Genomic DNA, 20106 nt, shown 5'->3' on the forward strand with positions numbered 1-20106 from the left:
ATGCATTGGAAAGTGCTGCTGTCATTGCTTCTGCATCTGTTCGTTCACGGCACTTTGGCTGGACCTATTATCTACGAGGCTGTCGAGGACGATGTCACTGCTGTGGGCTCGTTCATTCGCGAGGTACGCCAACCGGCGCCGCTGAAAGTTGCCACAGAAGTAGAGGACCTAATGAGCGCCAGTAACGCACCCGAGTCACGAGACACTAAAAAACGCATGAAAAATGCATCTGGTACGTTCGTCATACTAGTACCTTTAGAAAAATACACGACGCGGTGTTGCAACTTAAAAGAGAATAATAAAGTCATCTTTGAGAAGCCTTAAGACCAATAAATTATCTCGTATAACTGAAGATAGTTACGACAGCATAAAGACGACGAGTCAGAACGAGAGGATGTTGAATTCCGAGAAATTAATTAATCAGTAATTTGTAGTGCCTTGTCTTTCTCTCGTGCTGAAACGTCGGATTATCGTTTATCGTCGAATGTTGAATTTCACGAACGCGTCAGAACGTCTTGTCGAGCGTAACGAGGGCGGACAACAATGCGGTTTTAGGCAAATCAGACGAGGGCGGTTACTACAGAACCTACGGGAGCGATGCGGAGGGCGAGAAGGGTTACTTGAAGGAAACCCACGGTAAAGGTGATCAAGGCTACAAGACTCTCGACACCTTCCACAAACAGGACGGCGACAAGTACGAGTTCGAGACGCAAACCACCTACGGCAAGGGCTTGGCTGACGATAACGAGCAGAAGGAGCGTCACAAGGAGAAGCGAAATCGCGATCACGAAAGCGCAGGTAAAATAAAAGAGGCATCGTCAAACCGCGCGATCGTCTCATGAAATCCATGAGTGGAGAGGCAACCGTAGAAACTCCATAAAGCTCTATCAAAATTATCTTTAATGCGACATGAAAACTTTTATAGGTACCATGGTCGATACCGATTACGTCGGTGGTGAAGGGGGAGGCCAAGACGAAGGAAGCGAATATTCACACTATACCGGAAGCGACGATGATGATCACTATAGCGGCCACCACACGGAGAACGAGCCGGAATCTACGAGTTACGGCCATAGCGAAAATTATTCCTCCGGAGGTGACGACGAGGGTTCTTACGAGACGCACAGCTCCTACAGTTCCGACGGGGAAGGCGAAGAGGAGGAAGACCATTATTAGCTTTATGGGTGTATATCACTCTGATATTCATTACGATCCCGATAAAAGCGGCATTGTCCTTTGTAGTTGTAACCGCGACCCGTTATCGGTATAATATCAACGGTTTATCGCACGCAAAAACGCGTTGGTTATCACCAAAGCTACCGGAAATATAGTCGCGCGCGTACGCGCGAATTTATTCTCGAGCGGTGAAAGCGCGATATGCGCGCACATCGTTCATGATTATTGTATCAATGGTCACTTTGCGGTTGTGAATTTGTAATAATGAATAGCAATAATGACCTACGTTTGCCAGCTAATAAAGTATCATCGCGACGATCCACATGTTAATTTTACTTGATCGTTAACTTCATATTTCCGCGCCACCCACGTGTAACACATCAAACAGCGGTGATTCGCGATTGACGCAATTATCCCTGCGCGACGGACCTTTTAATCGCGATTGCACCTATCAATCTTTTGATCGCTGCAATTAGAAGACCCGAAAACAATGACCATTTGCGCGGTCGCGTTACGTTGCGTTACGTCGAAACTACACATGGAGTACACCGCCGGGCAAATCAAGCGCTAGATTAATATTATAACAGCGTTTCCATTATGAAATTTGCCTTTACGCTTTCGCGCTGGGATCGATCGGGAAAGTACGACAAGCGCGCGTTCGAAATTACCGGTCGGCGAAACTCGTTACATTAGCAATGTCCGTGCATGATCGATTATCAACAGCTAATCCATTCCGGGTATGTTTCGCGTTGCATGCAAATAGTTTGGTTTCACGATACGGATGGATGCGCGTTCATTTGTCGAAACATTAACCCGTTAAACGCTACATTTCTCGATCGAAGATGAGCGCGATTGCATTGTACGTAGATAAAATGCGCGACAAGACGAGGCACTGGTCGGTTCGATCAAATCAAATGGAATGCGTCCGCCATAATGCGGAAACCTGACGAAAGACGGTAATTTTCGGATAGAGAAATAAATTTACGACTTAATACTACGGTGACCAGTGGCACGCAACTAACACCCCGCGAGTTAACACGATTTAGATGTCGTCCGTGCGCCGTTTGTCGTGATAAGGCATTCGATTCGAATAAATTACGGCGAGCTCGTGCGCGCGCGTTTGTTACGTGCATCGTACTAATTAAATTGTCGTTTAATCCCACTGTGTGAGAGCACTGCAGCATTGTTCCGGCTGCCGCACAAAGCATATAATTCTAATTTCAGATTTAACGTCACTCTCGAGATTCGGACGCAATAAACACTGTATCTTCCGAGCGCGCCTTTAAATCGCTACGTATCGCTCGTTGTTCATGCTAGCATCGTCGTGTTCGGCGAGCAAGTAGCTTTTCGAATCTGTTCTGCGCCGCCGATTATAGATTCGCTTTAATTGCACGCCTAATGGCGACTGCTTGGAGCTGTGCGAGATCGCAGATACTGCCACTCGGTTGGCGTATACGACAGACACGGGCTAATCGCCGACACGCGGTAAGGCAGAAGACGAATACGATAAAAACGTGAGTGTTTGTTAAAAAGTACTTTCCGTCACGCGAGTACCGCGTCTTGTTGTATATACGATGTGTTTCAGCGCAGACGTGTAACATTCACGAGCGGCCCGCATTTTGCAATTATTTATAACGAGGAAACTTTTCTCGTGTGGCCGCCTCCGGCCCCGTCCCCCGACGCAGGAAATCGGTTTGTTAATTGCACGAGATAATTATCGTTAAACATCGCGCGTGACGAGGAATTATTTTGTTGTCATCGCTACGCTGCGCTCCATTTCCGGAGCATGCAATCCGGCGTATCACAATATGCGATTTATAATAAAAGACGTTTCAGGAAGACACCCGGATCTAATCATCTCACATCGCCGCGCCAATATCATGCGCTGTGTTTAACTAAAAATTCAGCTGGAAATATATCATGCTTTTCGCGAATGGATTAAAACGCAGGGCTTATCGAACAAAAAATAGCCGGCGCGATCCGCGCGCAAAGCGATACGCATCGGCGATTAATAAATCATTTAGCTTTACAAAAAATTGGAGGCACGCAATGCCGTTAATTCATTTCATTCGAACATTCGACCGCGATGAAGTTTTCATTTCTGCGGCGCATTCTCGTACGCATTTCTCATGCGTACACGCGATTAGAAGGCTGATATCACGCATGGCGGATCAGTTGACGAGGCTGTGGGGGAGGCTGGATCAGAATTAGGGATTATCAGTGGCGGTTTTTTTTTTCGCGATCATAGCCGGAAAAACTTGTAGCTTTGAGCACAGAGCTCTTGACCATAGAATGGTAGCTACCCCAGTCTCTCCAGGGTTTAAATTAGAAAACAATTTCATTAGCAGCCCAGGAGCCGGCACGCGGTCCTTTTGTTCGTCGTTGTATAGCCCGACGGTTTTATTCAGCGTGCGAGAATGCGCGCGCGAGGATGAAGAGTGAAACGACGGAGACGGGAAGGAAGAAAGGAGGAAAGAAAGATGCTGCGAGGGTGCGACCTGAATGTGAGACATTTCGGTCGTCGGATTGGGAGGGTTTGGGACCAACGGTTCCATCAGCTGATTGCGCACCTCACAAGTTAGCGACGTGGAATTAACGTCTGCGATATTCGCGCGCCCGCCGCTCCCGGCTTCGTGGGATGATTATTAAATAAAATTGACGGGGAAGTTGCGCGCGTTGAAAGCGACGCAACGGTGTCCCGAACGATTTTTCATCCCTCGTGATTTTATTACGTGATTTCTCGCGCATCCTTCCGAGATTCCCAGGGCGAGAAAGTTACTATTTGAAACTAATGATACTTCCACACTAGCGATATCAAGGCTGGCATTATGGAACTTTCGTATTATAACGAGCATAATGATATTGGAGTTTCTAATTATAAAAGCCACGCCCGCAGGGCCACTTCAAATCTCGCGATTAGCATTATTGTTACAGCGTTATTATTCTCCGCGTGAACTGAAGAACGATGCCGGAACGCTTCGGCGAGTCAACGAACCGTGCCGCGATTCACGGAGCTGCTCCATCCCACGCTTGTTTGCGCTTAAAGATCTCAATGGCATTTTAGATTCTAATTGAGGCCGCGCCTTGACCAAACGAAAGGGCGGTCTGCAATCCGAACGGCCCAACGTCGCCCCGACGGATTCGTTTATAAAGTGACCTTTCCATGCGAGCCTACGCTTCACTCCAACGAAAAACGCCACCTAATCTAATCTCCGTTACGGTACCAATGCCGCATCGAGATCGATCTCGAAGAGGAGACCCCCGGATTCCTCTTGCCTAAAGAATCCCAGGAAAGATGTTGAAGAGACCGAGTAACCAATCTTTATCTTGATTATGCAGCGCTAACGCGGCAGGGCGAGTGCCAATCTCAAGTCGAGAGCTAGTGCCGGAGTGCGGATCGTGGAGAGTCCGAATCGATCGATCACGGTACATCTCACCTGCGAATTCGACCGGCGCTTCGCATCTGCAATGGAAATCGGCAATCGACGGCCGGCGTATATCGCCTTTTTCCACTTGCGAGATTCGTTATCCGCTCGCGCGCGCCCGTTTGCTTATTCCGTTTAACTCCACTGCCACGTCAGAAGGTTATTTTACCAGAACGCCGTTATTATATCGTTTGCGAGAGTTATACGAACTTTTACGATTATCGAGATTTACGAGAGTCTCCTTTGTCGGTTCTGATTTCATTAAGCAACGACGTAAATCGAGTCTCTCTTTTTTGCCGGCGTGGGATCGGCGGAGGATTAAGACCGCCAGGACGGTTATTTCCCTCTGGTTTTCGATGGTTTTCCGGGATCATCTAATAAAACCGTCAGGATGTCGAGACGAATGGGTGAACAGTTAGCGGAACGATCCGCGCAACGAGCGCGCGTGATATATGCATAGCGGGCGTAACGTCTGTAAAACTCAATAAATTGTTTCTGGCTTATGACGTTATGAATGACGCTGCGTTTGCCAGAGAGGCGAATTTATGTCGCAGGTAATGGAATTAATGGTAAAATTAGACAGCTTATCGATGAGTTGGCGACGCGAACGCGAGCGCGCGGTGACAATAAAACGCTTCTGGGGCATTCATCCCGAGCGAGTGCATTCTATACGTTATACGTCATAACGTTAATTAAAATGATCGCGCGAGCATCTGGCGGGGTGCTTAACTTCAAATGTCGATTGAGGTCACACCGTTACGCGAGGTGTTGATCGAACACGAGTGGCATGTGTCGGCGGACGAGATGCTACTTTGATTGGAAGTAGACATTCCGGCCATTCGTGGCGGTTCCGAGCTTCGACCGGAATTTCGTGTATTAATCATTGTTATCCGGAAGAAATAAGAGGCCATCTGTCACGCTTCGTGTCGCTGTCGCGGCTCCATTATTCAGTCAGCAGATTTTTCTCCCGAGAAATGGAAAATGAAATTTTTTCACCGAAAAATACAATAAAATGTAGATATAATCAATGCATTTTGATTAATCACGTCGAAATGCCTCTACACTCCGATATCGGTTAGAAACGCCGAGAAAAAGACCAGATTGGAACAAAAGCGATAATGCGATTTGTTGCGGTCTAGAAATTTCCGTGGTATTGTTCTCGCAGCGGACCGATGGTCACGGAAAAAGTGGTAATGGAAAGTTCTTCCTGGCGTTGGATAGATTTTTTTGCGGGCATATTGCGTTCACGCAGTGTATCGAGATACGACTGATGATCGTTAAGAGGTTCACCGTAGCTGTTCCAATATTCGCGAGCTCGTAATTCTAAATGGAGACATTGTGGAAATACCAACGAGAAGCAATTCGTTACGTCACTTTGCGAGTAAGGAACTGTAACGTACCTATACTGACTTGACCAATGACGTTTTTAATACTGACTGACTGGATGGCAAAACGAACGCAGTGTGCAACGACGCGAGAAAGTGTGAAACCGCGCGCGTCCCCGTCGCGGCGTGTCGATTGGAACGAAATTTAGGAATACCTGCGGTCGCGCGGATGAAAGTGGACTCGACGGAAATGAGGCGGAAGTGGTCATGCCATCGATATTTAAGTGTCAATCGCCGCGACGTCGACCATCAGTCCAATCGAGATCGAAGGTGCGACCGAGATGGTGCAAGGTGCGATGCTGCTCCTGCCGTTCATCGCAATATGTTCGCTCACGTTGCACGCGCCGTGTTACGGTCGAGATCTGGCCGGTGCGGAATCGCGTGTAATCAGTCGACGCGATGTGCAAAGCAAGAACGATAACCGTCAGGTAGATCATTTGGTGACCGCGGCCGCGCCGGTCGCGGAGGTCGATCTGCAGACAGCTGCGACCGAGCACAAGGGTCATCATCACGAGTCCGGCGGTGGTCACAAGCACGAGTCCCATCACCACGAGGAACACGGCGGCAAGGGTGAAAAGGGTTACAAGAGTCACCACCATCACGATAAAGGCGAGAGCGGCAAGCACGACAAGGAGCATCACTCCGGTCATCACGACGAGCACGGCGGCAAGAAGAAGGGCCATCATGACGAGCACGAAAAGTACGGCGAGCATCACGAGGGCGAGAAAGGCCACAAGGGTGGCAAGTTCGGCGAGAAGAAAGGCCATAAGAAGGGCCACAAGACCAAGGGCTATCACAACAAGTTCCACAAGGATGAGTATCACAAAGAACACAAGTTCTACGATGATTATCACAAGGGTGGACACCATGAGAAGCACGGTGACTTCCATGGTCACCATGAGAAGAAAGAAGGCCACCATAAGAAGGGTGGTCACCATCATACCGGTTACCATGAGGATCACCACGGCAAGAAAGGCCATCACGACAAGGGACACCATGACGAGGAGCACAAGGGCCACCATGGCAAGCACGGCCACGAAGAGCACCATTCTCATCACGACGCGTACGGCAAAAAGGGCGATCATCATTCCGGAAAGAAATATGGCTACAAGAAGGGACATTAGGCCATTGTACGCTCAAGTGTTTGCGAATCGAAGGGGCGCGATCGCTCGTTTGGCAATTACGGTTTATGTACCTACTCCAAACGGAATCACGCGAGTGGTGTCGCGTGCTCACATAATGTAACGTTATTTTGTACCGTTCTTTACGTATACATATATACATTTAGGCAAGCGGGAAGAAATCGTTTGATTGCGCCTCGCTCGCTTTTCCTTCCCCCGTCGGTCCTAATGGGGCGAATAAGTTTCTCCCCAGCTCATATTTGTCCCAGCAGCTACATTACAGTCAAGACGGCAACGTGATATTACGCCTTATCGATTCCTCGCGATTTATTGCCGCCGTTTTTCTCGTCGGCCTTTTACCACCTCCCGCCGGCAAACTAAAGTAATTTCGCCGTTTCCTCTCTTTCTTTCTCGCGCCCCGCACCCTTACCCATTCACGGAGATAACGATCGTACGCGCGCGCGAAAGCGCGATCGTTTCGCCGATGGTGCGACGAGATGTCGTGCGGCACTCGTAATAATCGAGAAACGACGCGTCATTATCGTCAATCCGGCCGAAAAATTCAATCAGTTAAAGCTAGACCAGACGTTCATATCGCGCGCATCGGCACGCGGATGCAAATTTTTCCACGCGCATCGAAACGACCGTGTCGTTGGTTCAAGCGAGCGCGAATCAATTCACCGCGCGATAAAAAAATATTTCTCGGCGCCGCGCGTCTATTGTCGGCCAGCAGTAATGTATAATACAAGCAATGCATAAAGACATGAATTTTAATGTGTCACGTATAGCGCAGGTCATTAATGCGCCAATAATTGAGGTTAATCGATTGGCCAGCTGATTGAATTGATTACCGGATATTAATGTGCCGGTCCGTGGGAACGCGCATTGCGAATTAACACCGTTAAATTTGTAGGTAAATACCGCACACACGTGCTGCTGCAACGATACAGCACTTAGAACAACACATACACACACATACACTACGTTATCTATTATAAAGCATCAAAATGCAAATGCATTTTTGTAATGCTACCGATAATATCCAGAAACTTGAAAAATAGAATCGAGTAAACCTGCAATTTACAGTATATTTCGGAAATAACGTATTTTATTATGACTGATGCTTTTTTCTCTCGAATATTGCAGCTTTTTCTTTATTATCGTGTCTCGTTTCGACACGTGCGATTTTTAGTTTTTCCCTTTTAGCGAGCGATATTATTGACGTTGCTCTTACACAGATAATTCTCTATTGTTTTATCTGGCCTATCTATACCTCGTTTTTGCATCTCCTGTATATATATCTTGTACATTATTTCTTTCGCTGTCGCGTTATAATGATTCTCTCAACCAGCTGGTGCAAACCGTCGAAAACACATGTCCGCTTAATGTAAAATCGCTGACACTTCCTGCAATATGCATACACATAACCAGCGCTCATTATTCGTCGATTAATCAACGAAGATTTTAGGAAATGCTGCGCAAATCCATCTTCGTTACATATAGTAAATATGTAATTTATACGCCTGGCAATGAACCGGTTACGAATAATAAGAATCGAATTTTCATACAAATGTCATTGTTATTTTGAAGGAACAAAAATGTTTCTGAAATAAATTATGAATAAAACTGACTGAATGTGAAAACGGAGTCTTTGAATTTCTCCTGCTCCTTCTATGCTTCTGTTGACCTTTCACGTAAATTGCACTTATTTATGTACCACTGATGGTGCAGAGCTTTGATTATGAACATACTTAATTATCTCGGTTTTTAGTACAACACACAATGAGTGCGCCAACCGGATGAGCTTAAGACAAATATTTAATCTAACAGCTCACGTCGTCAAAGGATTTCTTGCGCGATCTCATGATGCAATTTTCATTATACGACTATGGCGCGCCGGTCATTTATTATTCGAGGGGTTGCTTCTGCTTCGTGAAAATTTTATCAAAAGCGCTTCGAGTTCAAGGTGCATCTTGTTTAGCTTGGGCTTTCAACAGCATTGTGTTAAACAACTCCCGCCTTTTGTTATACATTCACTTCATAAGAAATAACTTGTGCTTCTTACACTTTATCCGATGCATCATTTTTAGAATTAATTTCAGAAAGCGTGGTGTAATTGACGTGACGCATTTCTTGTCGACAAAAAGGAGCTAGGCACGGGGAAAACCATGTATTTGTTCTTTACACTTCTAACCCAGGGACAAGCAGCGGCGCGATGCAAAAGTCACGTGTTCCCGAGTCCTCGTTAATTTGGTCGAAAGACGAAAGACTCTATTCCGCTGACATGAAAGCGCGCGCGGAATCAGCGCGCACTCCCGCGTACTCCACATGCGCCTTTTTTTCACTCCCCGCGACTCGGCCACTTCAATTACATTAATTAAACCATCCACACACGTGCACGCGTTATGGTCGAAACAATGGCGGGGGTGGTCCTTTCGACGGCCGGCGGAGCATTTCAAGTAGGTTCGTTGTCGGCTGCGCATGCAATCTCCGGTGGAGAATGGGCTCGCGCGACCCTGAACACCCGCTACATCGTGCACGATGGCAAAGAAGTGCATAAAGCCCCCGTTAATCCGTGTCCGGAGTGCCGGAATTCAATTCGGACGGACGCCATGGAAATGGCGATCTCATTTGCTACGGGGCGCGGGATCGTTAATCAAATCCGCGGCGCAATGAATACGATAGTAGGCCCCGTGTGTGCGCCAGCAAGTTTTTACAAGCCTGTTTTTACAAGCGAGCGATGTGATGCACGCGCAAGACGGCAAAAAGTAGCCACATAACGAAATTCTTGCGAAGCAGATCGAGACAGAGCAAGAGGGAGAAAGACAGAGAGCGCACGCTAATGAATAACAAATATTAATTGAAAATCACGGTGTTCTTTTTGTGTGCTTTTGCATGTTTATGCGCCGCGCCGTAATTACAGTCACAGTGTTTTCCTTTAATCAACTTTAATAATTACGTTTATAAGATAATGAGCGTAACAGGGAGCTAGCTTGTATGTACTAACTTTATATTCCTAGAACGGTTCATTGGACTGAATATTGATACGTAATACTGCGAGAATAGACTTTATTTACAGCTGTTCGATAATGCATCATAATCAACGGCGGATTTAATGGAGCTTATTAATATCGAGAATTGATAAATATATAGTCATCAGAATTTTCATTAAGAGCCGAGATTCTCCAAGCATGCCAGTAATTTACGGCGTCCGTTAATTTACATATCGCTCAATATACCTAGTATATGTTTATTTAAGAAAGTGCAAGTTATCGATAATTTGATAATTGCTAGTTTGCGCGCATGGAAATAGCCGATGTATTCTAGATGATAAGCTATGTATCGCGGTATATAATCGAAACGATATCGAACGCTCTTGTTGCATTAATAATCACCGCACAGAAACAACTTCCGCATTCCATTAAGAGAAATATAGTTGGTTATAAAAAGAAACTGCATGAAAAGCCTCTATATGCCATATTAAAGAAATATAACCGGTTATAAAAAAAAGACTCTTAAAGCTTCTTCCAACAGTCATAAGCTTGGTAATCGTTTGTGATGGAGCAATTTGTGCAAATATTGTGCAACGTTATGAGCAAAGTGCATATAGACATAACGATACGTGACATATATATTATTTTATTTCAACAGCATATGTGCATAATTAACAATTAACAGATTAAATATGTATCTTGAAACTATATCGTGTAAAGAAGAACAACATGAAAACAAACGATAATTGTCGATTCCGTTTAAAAGCAGCTGGTGGTATCTCGCGATAGCAACGGTGAGTCTCAATGTCCCTTTTTGAATCCCCATTCCTTATGATGCTCGTGACCACCCTTCTTGCCGTGATCGTGATGATGATGATGATGCTCCTCGTGATCACCGTGGCCCTTGTGACCCTTATGATCGTGATGATGGTGACCCTTCTCGTGATGACCCTTCTTACCGTGATGACCCTCATGATGATGGTGATCATGATGACCTTTCTTGAAGTGGCCGCCCTTCTTGTGACCATGCTCATGATGATGGCCACCATGGTCCTCGTGATGTCCATGATCGTGGTACTCGTCGAAGAATTCCTTATCCTTTTTGTACTCGTCATGCTTTTTCACTTCGTGATGACCGTGAGTGCTGTGGCCCTTGCCAAAGTGGCCCTTCTCGTGAAACTTGTGGCCCTTTTCTCCCTTCTCGCCCTTATGATGCTCTTCATGGTAACCATCGTCATGATGATGGTGCTTCTTATGTCCTTCGTGCTCATCGTGATGTCCGTGATGGCCCTCTTTATGGTGATGCCCTTTTTCACCTTTCCCGTGATGATCGTGATGCTTGTAACCCTTGTGACCATGTTCACCATGTTTGTGATGATGATCAGAGTGATGTTCTTCACCACCACCGCTCTCGTGATGGTGACTGGCGGCTACCTGCAGATCGTCATCGAAGTGATCTTGGATAATCTCACGCGCGGTGGTGACGCCATAAGTAGCGATATAGATCGCCATAAGAATGGCTACTAATTGTAATGTACCGCGTAGAGTGCACATAGTGCAACGAAGATTGTATTCTAACGTTCGATCTGTTAATTTATCACACCGATGTAAATGTTTTCTAGCGGTGCGACGGTATGATGTCGACGATCTGTGAGAAGTTGATTTATATTGCGATTCTGGTGCAGTGAGCCATCAAGTGGTGTAAAAACTGCTATATATATTTGTATAAATAAAAGCGCGAGAGTTTCCCGTTTTATTCCCCTCGTTGTGGTAAATTATACAAAGCAACTCGCATTTTGCAATCTGTTACTCGTGTTTGAAATTACATAAACGGAATCACGTAATATTGATCAAGCTTCCTTTATCGATTTTCAATGCTACATCAAACTTGCGTTAGGAAGTTACACTGCGTGTCAATATTGCCGTTTATTGTGTAGATTTGAATTAAATATAAAAAGTTAAATATTCCTATTAAAATAGCCATGAGAGAGGGTTGCGTTTTAATAATTTGATTCAGATTTATACATTGTTTATTTACGTCCTCTCAATGGTCAGAGCGATATTGTTATCACGAATTTTTTAAATTTGCAGTTTACAATAGCGGATGAGAAAAATGTTATATTATGTGTTATATTTTATTATCTATTTGTATAAAATTCCAGCAGAATAAATATTTAATACTCGATTGACTTTTAAATATTTATTCTGCTGGAATTTTATACAAATAGATATTTATATGATTGAATAATTAATGAATTAAGAAAATATCTAGTATTAAAAGTAATAATCGTCGGTTTATATGTATTCTTAATTTGCATTTGTATGAGAAAAATATTGTGAAATTCAACTTGATTCTTACCATGTTAAATTAAATATTTCTGCATTTATACAAATCATAATATTATATTAATGCACGTATATTTAACCAATAATAAATACGTGTATAATAATTTTTTTAAAGCAAAAACAGGCTGCGTATATTACATAGCGGTATGTGGTTTTATGGTTTTTATACTCAAAGGAAAAATATATTTGTCTCTTATAGCAATGTTACAATATTATTTTATTATAAAAATGCTTTATGTGCATAAGCACACTATAAAACCATTGCGCTGCATATACATCGAGGATTATAGGAGAAATAATATATATTCGATGATATTTGATGTAGACATTTTAATTTCTCAATGACGAAATGAATCGCTAATTATATGTCATCCTAAAATTAATCAACGTAAGAACAAGAAGTGAACGGTACAACAATTTATTTTCTCGGCGTACTCAGTTGGCATCTCGTTTTGCATAATTAATGATGATGACCATGATGGCCGCTCGAAAAACCATGCTTCTTGCCGCCATGATGCTCGTGCTTCTTTCCGTAATCCTCGTGATGGTGATGATGCTCCTCATGACCATGTTTGCCATGATGACCGTGGTGATCCTCGTCGTAATGCCCCTTATCATGGTGGCCCTTTTTCCCGTGATGATCCTCGTGATGGCCGGAATGATGATGTCCGCCTTTCTTGTGATGACCCTCCTTTCCATGATGATGCTCATGATGATCACCATGCTTCTCATGATGACCACCCTTGTGAAAATCGTCATAGAACTTGTGTTCCTTGTGGAACTCGTCCTTATGGGACTTGTGATGGTAACCGTGAGTCTTCTCGCCTTTCTTATGGCCCTTTCCATGGCCGAATTTCGACTCCTTGTGTCCGTGCTCGTGTTCGTGATGGCTACCATGTTCATCGTGTTCATCGTGATGTCCCTTCTTGTGACCGCCATGCTCGTGATGATGGCCCTCGTGGTGCTCTTTACCATGATGGCCGTGCTCCCCCTCTTCGTGATGATGGTGCCCCTTGTGGCCTTTGTGCCCTTCTTCACCGTGTTCTCCGTGGTGATGAGAGTGATGCTCGTGGCCACCACCGTGTTCATGATGATGTCCGTGATGATGGCTACCAGCCATCTCCAGGTCCCCCATAAAGCTTCGCACATCTCGCGCTGAAGACAAGGCAACGGCCGCGCATATCACGACCATCACCAGAAGCAAGCGCGGACCTACGTATTTAGCCATGTTGGCGCTTTGTAGGACCAATCAGTCAACAATCGACTGGCCAGGAATCTTCAAAGCACAGCTTATATACCTGCGGTTCCACCAACGTCTTGTACGTAATCGCTTTCGTTCCTTCGCATTCGTTTAGTAACAATACAGGGCTCGTATTTCGTAAAACATTTGTTCGCAATGCGTGCCGCTGCTTGAACGCGCTGCTTAGTCGCAGATAACCGTTGTCAATCTTGGATTACTTAACGCAGCAAAACGATGTCACTTTTCACGCGTTCAGTATCAAGTAAAAAGCAGAGAAACCTGACACGCGTGCAAGAGATTAAAATATATATAATCATCTGTAGAATTGTGTATCAAAAGTTCATGTACTAAAATATTTTGAAAAATAAGATGTAAAATTTCATATACAAAGTGTAATATTAAATGTAAAATTATATTAAATTTAATATTAAGCAAATAGTGATATAAGATATATGTCTAAAACAATATTTCGTCTCAACAGAATCATTCATTGAATCTTCAGACGTAATAATGAAAAAGAATATTTTATTACAAATGACGTAAGGAATCATTTTTACTCAAATTTCTTGTCGTTTCCAGAAACAATTGCAGATACATCTGCAGATAGATATCGAATTAATTCAAACTCGAGTAAAACATCAGTGAATCGTGCAGTCGGCGCTGATCCAGAAATTTATCAGGAAGTAAATAGAATCTGTCCGCCAATGTAGCGATTGACGCACCACGGAACGCAAAATAAATCAGAACGATTTATCGCCTTTTATTCATTACCGCGCAATTTAATTATCGCGTCAATCACAAAATAGTTTTTTTTCAGCGTACTATCCACCGCGGTAATCACTGGCAAATGCTCAGCGGCATCTCTGAGCGTGTCCACGCGACACATATAGTAATCGTATGAATTCCCGCGCATTGTACGAACGAATATACGAGTTGTCGAAAACCGGCGCTCGCCGCGGGGCGACAAAAACGCGTTATTTAGGCTGCACGTGAAGTTTGGCAAGCGCGGGAGCAATGATTTCAGTTACATTGCATAACTATCCGAGCGACAGTCGCACGTGGGTTCACTGAAATCCGTATTACAATTTAAGCAGGTTAAGGAGACGTTGCTTTCGTAATGTCGGGCCAACGAGCCAAGAAAGAGCTCCTGACTTCCCTTATATCGATTATCCCGCGATCGATATATAATCCGAGCGGGGCGACCAGTTTAATCATACCTGCCGATCACGGCGGCCAAGTCAAACACACCTCTCGTTGATATTGGACCGAGCGCGGAGATAAACACGGCACGATGAGCAGATTGACGGTGGTGATCTGCCTGCTGGCGGTGTATATCGCCTCGCATCGCGCAATCACCGCGCGCGAGATCACTAGAGCTCATTACGACGATCTGCAGGTAGCTGCCACTCATCATCACAAGAGCGGTCACGATGAGGAGCATCACTCCGATCATCACCACAAACACGGCGAGAAAGGCGACAAGGGTTACAAGTCGGAACACCATCACGAGAAGGGAGAGAAGGGCCACCACGACAAAGAAGGCCACTCTGGACACTATCACGAGGACGAGGGTCACAAGAAGCACCATCATCACGACGATGGCTATTATGGCGAGCATCACAAGGGTGAAAAGGGAGAAAAGGGCCACAAGTTCCACGAGAAAGGGCATTACGGCAAGGGCCACAGCACGAAGGGCCACCACGAGGTGCACAAGCTCGACGAGTTCAAAAAGGACAAAGAGTTCTTCGACGAGCACCACGATCATGGGCATCACGAGGAGCATGGTGGTCATCATCATGAGCATGGCCATAAGAAAGGCGGTCACTTCAAGAAAGGACATCACGATCATCATCATCACGAGGACCACTATGGCAAGAAGGGACACCACGAGAAAGGACACCATCATCATGATCACAAGGGTCACAAAGGCCACGGTGGTCACGAGGAGCATCATCACCATCATTCGCACCATGGCAAGAAGGGTGGCCACGAAGACCATAAGCATTGGGGATTCAAGAAGGGGCATTGATATGACAATCGTCATTTCGCTGCTGTTACTTTCATTGAGTTGCATTTGTTGGTTTATCGGGTTGCATCGATCGTTGTACACGTCGACGAAAATAAAGTTTTTCCCATAGAACCACGTAATTTGCGCGTTTTTTTTATATTACCGTAATATTAATTGCGATACATGGCCTGCGTTTAATTGGTCATCGTTCCTCGCGCTCCCGCCGCCACATATTTCTTTGTGAATGCGCAATGGCTTGCATTAATCAGGCCGTTATAACGCTATAAACGTATAGTGGACGTAAAATGAAATTTGAATTATGTCCACTCCGCGGCCGTAACGCGCGTCGGGAAATCGGTGACTGTCGTAATAATTTAGTGGAGTTTCATGTTTTGTGCCACATCAGTCACGCTTCTGCGGTGTAACGGCTGTCACAAGAAAGTATGGTCGCTCGTTACACACCATTTCCATAAAACCGTTCTATCGGCTAGTTATCGCGCTCAATGGTGCAATTGACATGGTTTTATATTTGTTTTGTAAGGTTTTTTCAGGAAATACGCACAGCTTTAATATCAACAGTGTAAATCGCAATGAATGAGTCAATCCCTAATTATATGTCTAACTCGTTTATGTGAGAAATATATAAATTAATACTACGATGGTAATCGCGCCATACAACCAATAATGCATTGCTTCCCGATGTATTTCAATTACACTTTTAATAACCATCCTATGTAACGTTATTCTATTATGAGTACATTACCGAGGTCAATAGTCGCTTTTAATATTTTTCAGTGTATTGTTTAACATATTGAAAATTCGCTCCGCAAAAATATACGATATTATAAAATTCTAAATAAAATAAAATTCTTCTCTATACTTTATTGTATAAAATACAAATTGCGATCAATATAAAACAAAGATAAATTACATTAGAACTAACGTAATGTTAATTTTTATGATACTTGATGACGTGTATCAGGCTTTTTGTGCTTCTTGATTAATTGCGTATCCTTATCGGAATCGTAATTTTCGTAATCACTATGAAAGGAATCCTCGCCCTTTTCCGCCATATAACCCTGATCGCGATTCTCCACATGCCCTTTATCGTAGAAGCCTTCCTTTCCGCTAGTCTCGTGATCGAAGCCAGAGTTATGACGTCCACCTTTTCTGAAACCGCCCTCGGCGGCATCGTGATATTCGTCAGCGGCGACGTGCTTGTCAAAATAGCCTTTCTTGTGGCTTTCGTCGTAGAAATCGGTATGTTTTTTATATTCATTCTTGCGGTATACTTTATGAAAGCCACTGGTCTTTTGCCCTTTATTGTGGTACGACGTTTGCCCATAGCTGCTACTCCGTTCGCCACCTTCGACCTCTCCGTAGTGTCCATAATTTCCGGCCACGTCGCTGTATCCCTTCTTGTTCCGGGTTTCGGCATCGTAATGCTCTGAAAGATCCAGCGAGAAGTAACAATGTGGCCGCGTGAACGCCCTCGCGAAGAAACATAAACGCCTAAACGCGTAAAGCCAACAATTCAATAAAAGTCTATTGGACAAATAAATAAAAATCTACCTCGTCGGCTGCTCTTATCATGCCGTCCGCGTTCACCCACGTCAAATTCCACCCGTTTGTTGTACCCTTTGTCGCTCTTTTCCCCGTGAGCGAAATTCCGCGCGGCCGAATACTCCTCGCCGAACTCCAACGAAACGTCGATATTCGGACGAGGGTTGGCAAGGCCGTGAATGGGATCAGACACTCCGGAATCAACGACTGCTTTTTCGCGATTCTCCGTCACGTGATCTTTATCCGCTTCCTCCTCGCCGCTATCTTCCTCATCGTAATTGTCACGGGCGTCCTCTTCGTCATCCTCGTCCACCTCGTCATCCTCGTTCATCTCGTCGGCGTTCCTCTTATCAACGTTCCCGTTGATATCGCTCGGTTTAAACGCATTCGCCGTGTAATACGGCGCGCGAGCAGCCGTCTGCACGGGCGGTCGCGCGTATCTCGCTAATTGGCTCCCACCATAATTGATGAATCCATCGCGCGGGTAAGGCTGTATAATTTCGTGCCTCGCGGTCGCGTACGGCGTGCCAGTTTCATGCGGCGACGCAGTTTCAGAAACGGCGACGGGCGCAACAGGTGCAGGACCGTCGGCGTCGACGACGTAATGCACCGGCGCCGGTGCACGGTAGTAACGTCCGCTTCCGTGATTGGTATACCGCACGTACGAGACCGGAAGCCCGCCGCGCTGGCTGTACGCGTACCCGCTCGCGGAGGACACGAGATCGGTCGTCCTCATCTCGGAGACCATCGTGCGCGCCGTCCCCATCGGCGATGCGCCAATCTCGACGGTGAGCACCACAGCCATTATCATCGTTATCATCTTCATCCCCGAACCCGCGATCATACCGCAAACCGCACCCCCTTCTCGCTCGCGCAAACGATGCATCGGATAACGATCGCTATTATCACGCCGTGCGGACGAATTGTCTGGCACTGTAGCGTCAGATTGTCCGCGTTATCGCTTTATATATGAACACTGAAAGAATGGAAGGACACGTTCGTCCTTCGGTCGCATGAGTGATCCGCCTACGTTTAGCATCGTGTCAGGTGTTTCACGGTCGCGTGGACGCTTCAAGTGCGCTGCTGAATGCTTCTTGCGCCAAAACGTTGGCCAAGACCACCGTCGTTTTGCGTGACGATTCGTCCAGGATTTCTGCGTCGATCGCAGAATCGCAGTTACGGGAAATATCCAGGAACGTCAAAGTTAAATTCGAAAATAATTCACGATTATGCAATAGAAATCTTGTCAAACCGTCAAGCGAGAGAGAGGATACTTCGGGCATTTTTTGAAGTTTCCGTTCCCGATCATGCTCTAAGCCGATCTAATGCGAGGTTGCTCTGCATCGCCGATTTTCCAACCGACCTTGAACTGCACGCTACGCTAGATGGACACCGAAACCACGTGAAATCGATGGCGCGGGTTTGTCGAAACGTCTCGCAAGTCGTCCTTCCAGATGCATTCGACGGTCCTGGGCGAAAGCCAGCGGATCTCGGCTCGGCTGAGTGATCGCCGCGTGATATAAAAGAGCTGGCTATTATTGCGCGGTCATTACGGCGCGCTCGCACGACTCGTGTCACGTCGGAGATCCCTCCGTTTCGTGCCGAGTGGCTATTTATCTAGACACGTAGATAGTACACGTAGATATTGAACAGAGTAGACTTGTGAATCGCCAATCGGATTACTCGGGCTCGCAAGCAGCCGAGGATACCTAGACATCGGAGACAAATGAAGATCCGTGAAGGATGGTCCACGGCGGTATGGTACGCCGTCTGCACTTTGCTCTGCGTCCATGCGCGTCCGATGAGAGACCGACCTGACAAGATGTACATTGAGGACTCCAGATTGTTCAAGACAAAGTCAGCTAACGGTTACGGGTTCGAGAAGGAGGTATCCGCGAGCAAATTGTCCAAGATTGGCGAGAGTCTAGAAGAGTTTGATGAGAAGAGTCCATCGACGATGAGAGCCATCATCACGAGAGCGCGCACCCACCCGGTTCTGCTGCCCTTGATCTTGGAACCTGAAGCAGAAATGCTGCCGTTCGGTTACGAGGGCGTGAAGCCACCCGGTGTCAGTCATATGGAACTCACGTTGCAGAAATCACAAGCTGATTCACCGTCAAATCGTTACGAAAGCACACGAGCCTCAACAATGGACGACGATGAATCAGCATCCGATCAGGACGATGATCCGCGTTATGCCGCGTCGAAGTATGCGACACAGAACAATGATTGGGACAGCGTCGCCGTCTTCAAGGCGGGTTCGAGAAAGCAACGCAAGAAAACGGAATACAGGGAAGCTTCCGGTGCGCGAAAGAGCCATTCGAGGAATGAGAATCGCGCGAGGGACGATAAAGAGAACATCGCGAGGAAGAAAGGAACTACGTACGAGGCCAGAGATGGTCGCAGGAAAGCCCATAACGCTGCCGGATATCGCGGCGTTTATCACGAGGACGAGATCGAAAAGGACCTCCATGATAAGGAGTGGACACTTTGAGGGGCATGGTCGATACAACGAGCAGTGTGTCGCCGCGAGCACATACACGAAAGGCAAGAATTCGACGATTCTGGATCGATTGAGGTGGAAGTTCGAGAGGACCAGGAGCAACGAAGAAGCTCAAGGTCGCGCCGCGAGGGGTTCTTCGGGAACTTGGACAGATTCATAAAGCAGGAACTAGCTTAATAGGGAACTGAAAGTTTGCCTTCAACGAGCGACAAGCGTTAACGCATGGTGTATTTGTGCGAGTCGCGATCGTACAATAGGTCGTACGGTAATTAATTTAGACAGAAAGAGAATTAATAACGTACAGATAAACGTTACATTATTTTTTTGGGGGTTTTGCTCATGCATT

The 20106-nt window shown here is 45.8% G+C and overlaps 6 protein-coding genes across 6 annotated transcripts; 4 read left to right on the forward strand and 2 right to left on the reverse strand.

The window, feature by feature from the left end:
* Window positions 1-1406, forward strand: LOC105277956 (spore wall protein 2). The gene is made up of 3 exons (XM_011336713.3): window positions 1-232; window positions 556-798; window positions 926-1406. The coding sequence occupies exons 1-3, from the start codon at window positions 1-3 to the stop codon at window positions 1174-1176; spliced, it is 726 nt and encodes a 241-aa protein (XP_011335015.2). The 3' UTR covers window positions 1177-1406.
* Window positions 1407-6267: 4861 nt separating this feature from the next.
* LOC105277957 (histidine-rich glycoprotein) lies at window positions 6268-7110 on the forward strand. Its single transcript, XM_011336714.1, has one exon. It carries the CDS (start codon window positions 6268-6270, stop codon window positions 7108-7110), a length of 843 nt encoding a protein of 280 aa, XP_011335016.1.
* A 3791-nt stretch (window positions 7111-10901) lies between these two features.
* LOC105277958 (histidine-rich glycoprotein) lies at window positions 10902-11654 on the reverse strand. Its single transcript, XM_011336715.1, has one exon. It carries the CDS (start codon window positions 11652-11654, stop codon window positions 10902-10904), a length of 753 nt encoding a protein of 250 aa, XP_011335017.1.
* Window positions 11655-12906: 1252 nt separating this feature from the next.
* Window positions 12907-13674, reverse strand: LOC105277960 (histidine-rich glycoprotein). Its single transcript, XM_011336716.2, has one exon. It carries the CDS (start codon window positions 13672-13674, stop codon window positions 12907-12909), a length of 768 nt encoding a protein of 255 aa, XP_011335018.1.
* Window positions 13675-14977: 1303 nt separating this feature from the next.
* LOC105277961 (histidine-rich glycoprotein) lies at window positions 14978-15774 on the forward strand. Its single transcript, XM_011336717.1, has one exon. The coding sequence runs from the start codon at window positions 14978-14980 to the stop codon at window positions 15713-15715; it is 738 nt and encodes a 245-aa protein (XP_011335019.1). The 3' UTR covers window positions 15716-15774.
* Window positions 15775-18983: 3209 nt separating this feature from the next.
* On the forward strand, window positions 18984-19751 carry LOC113561979. Its single transcript, XM_026969714.1, has one exon. The coding sequence runs from the start codon at window positions 18984-18986 to the stop codon at window positions 19749-19751; it is 768 nt and encodes a 255-aa protein (XP_026825515.1).
* Window positions 19752-20106: the final 355 nt, after the last annotated feature.

Source organism: Ooceraea biroi, chromosome 1 (genome assembly GCF_003672135.1).
Source record: "Ooceraea biroi isolate clonal line C1 chromosome 1, Obir_v5.4, whole genome shotgun sequence".
In the NCBI taxonomy this organism is placed as follows: domain Eukaryota; kingdom Metazoa; phylum Arthropoda; class Insecta; order Hymenoptera; family Formicidae; genus Ooceraea; species Ooceraea biroi.

Coding starts and splice junctions, on each gene's coding strand:
- LOC105277961 (XM_011336717.1), top strand. CDS start 14,978: ATGAGCAGATTGACGGTGGTGATCTGCCTGCTGGCGGTGTATATCGCC.
- LOC113561979 (XM_026969714.1), top strand. CDS start 18,984: ATGAAGATCCGTGAAGGATGGTCCACGGCGGTATGGTACGCCGTCTGC.
- LOC105277957 (XM_011336714.1), top strand. CDS start 6,268: ATGGTGCAAGGTGCGATGCTGCTCCTGCCGTTCATCGCAATATGTTCG.
- LOC105277958 (XM_011336715.1), bottom strand. CDS start 11,654: ATGTGCACTCTACGCGGTACATTACAATTAGTAGCCATTCTTATGGCG.
- LOC105277956 (XM_011336713.3), top strand. CDS start 1: ATGCATTGGAAAGTGCTGCTGTCATTGCTTCTGCATCTGTTCGTTCAC. Junction 233..555: donor ACGCATGAAAAATGCATCTG/GTACGTTCGTCA, acceptor ATGCGGTTTTAG/GCAAATCAGACGAGGGCGGT. Junction 799..925: donor TCGCGATCACGAAAGCGCAG/GTAAAATAAAAG, acceptor AAACTTTTATAG/GTACCATGGTCGATACCGAT.
- LOC105277960 (XM_011336716.2), bottom strand. CDS start 13,674: ATGGCTAAATACGTAGGTCCGCGCTTGCTTCTGGTGATGGTCGTGATA.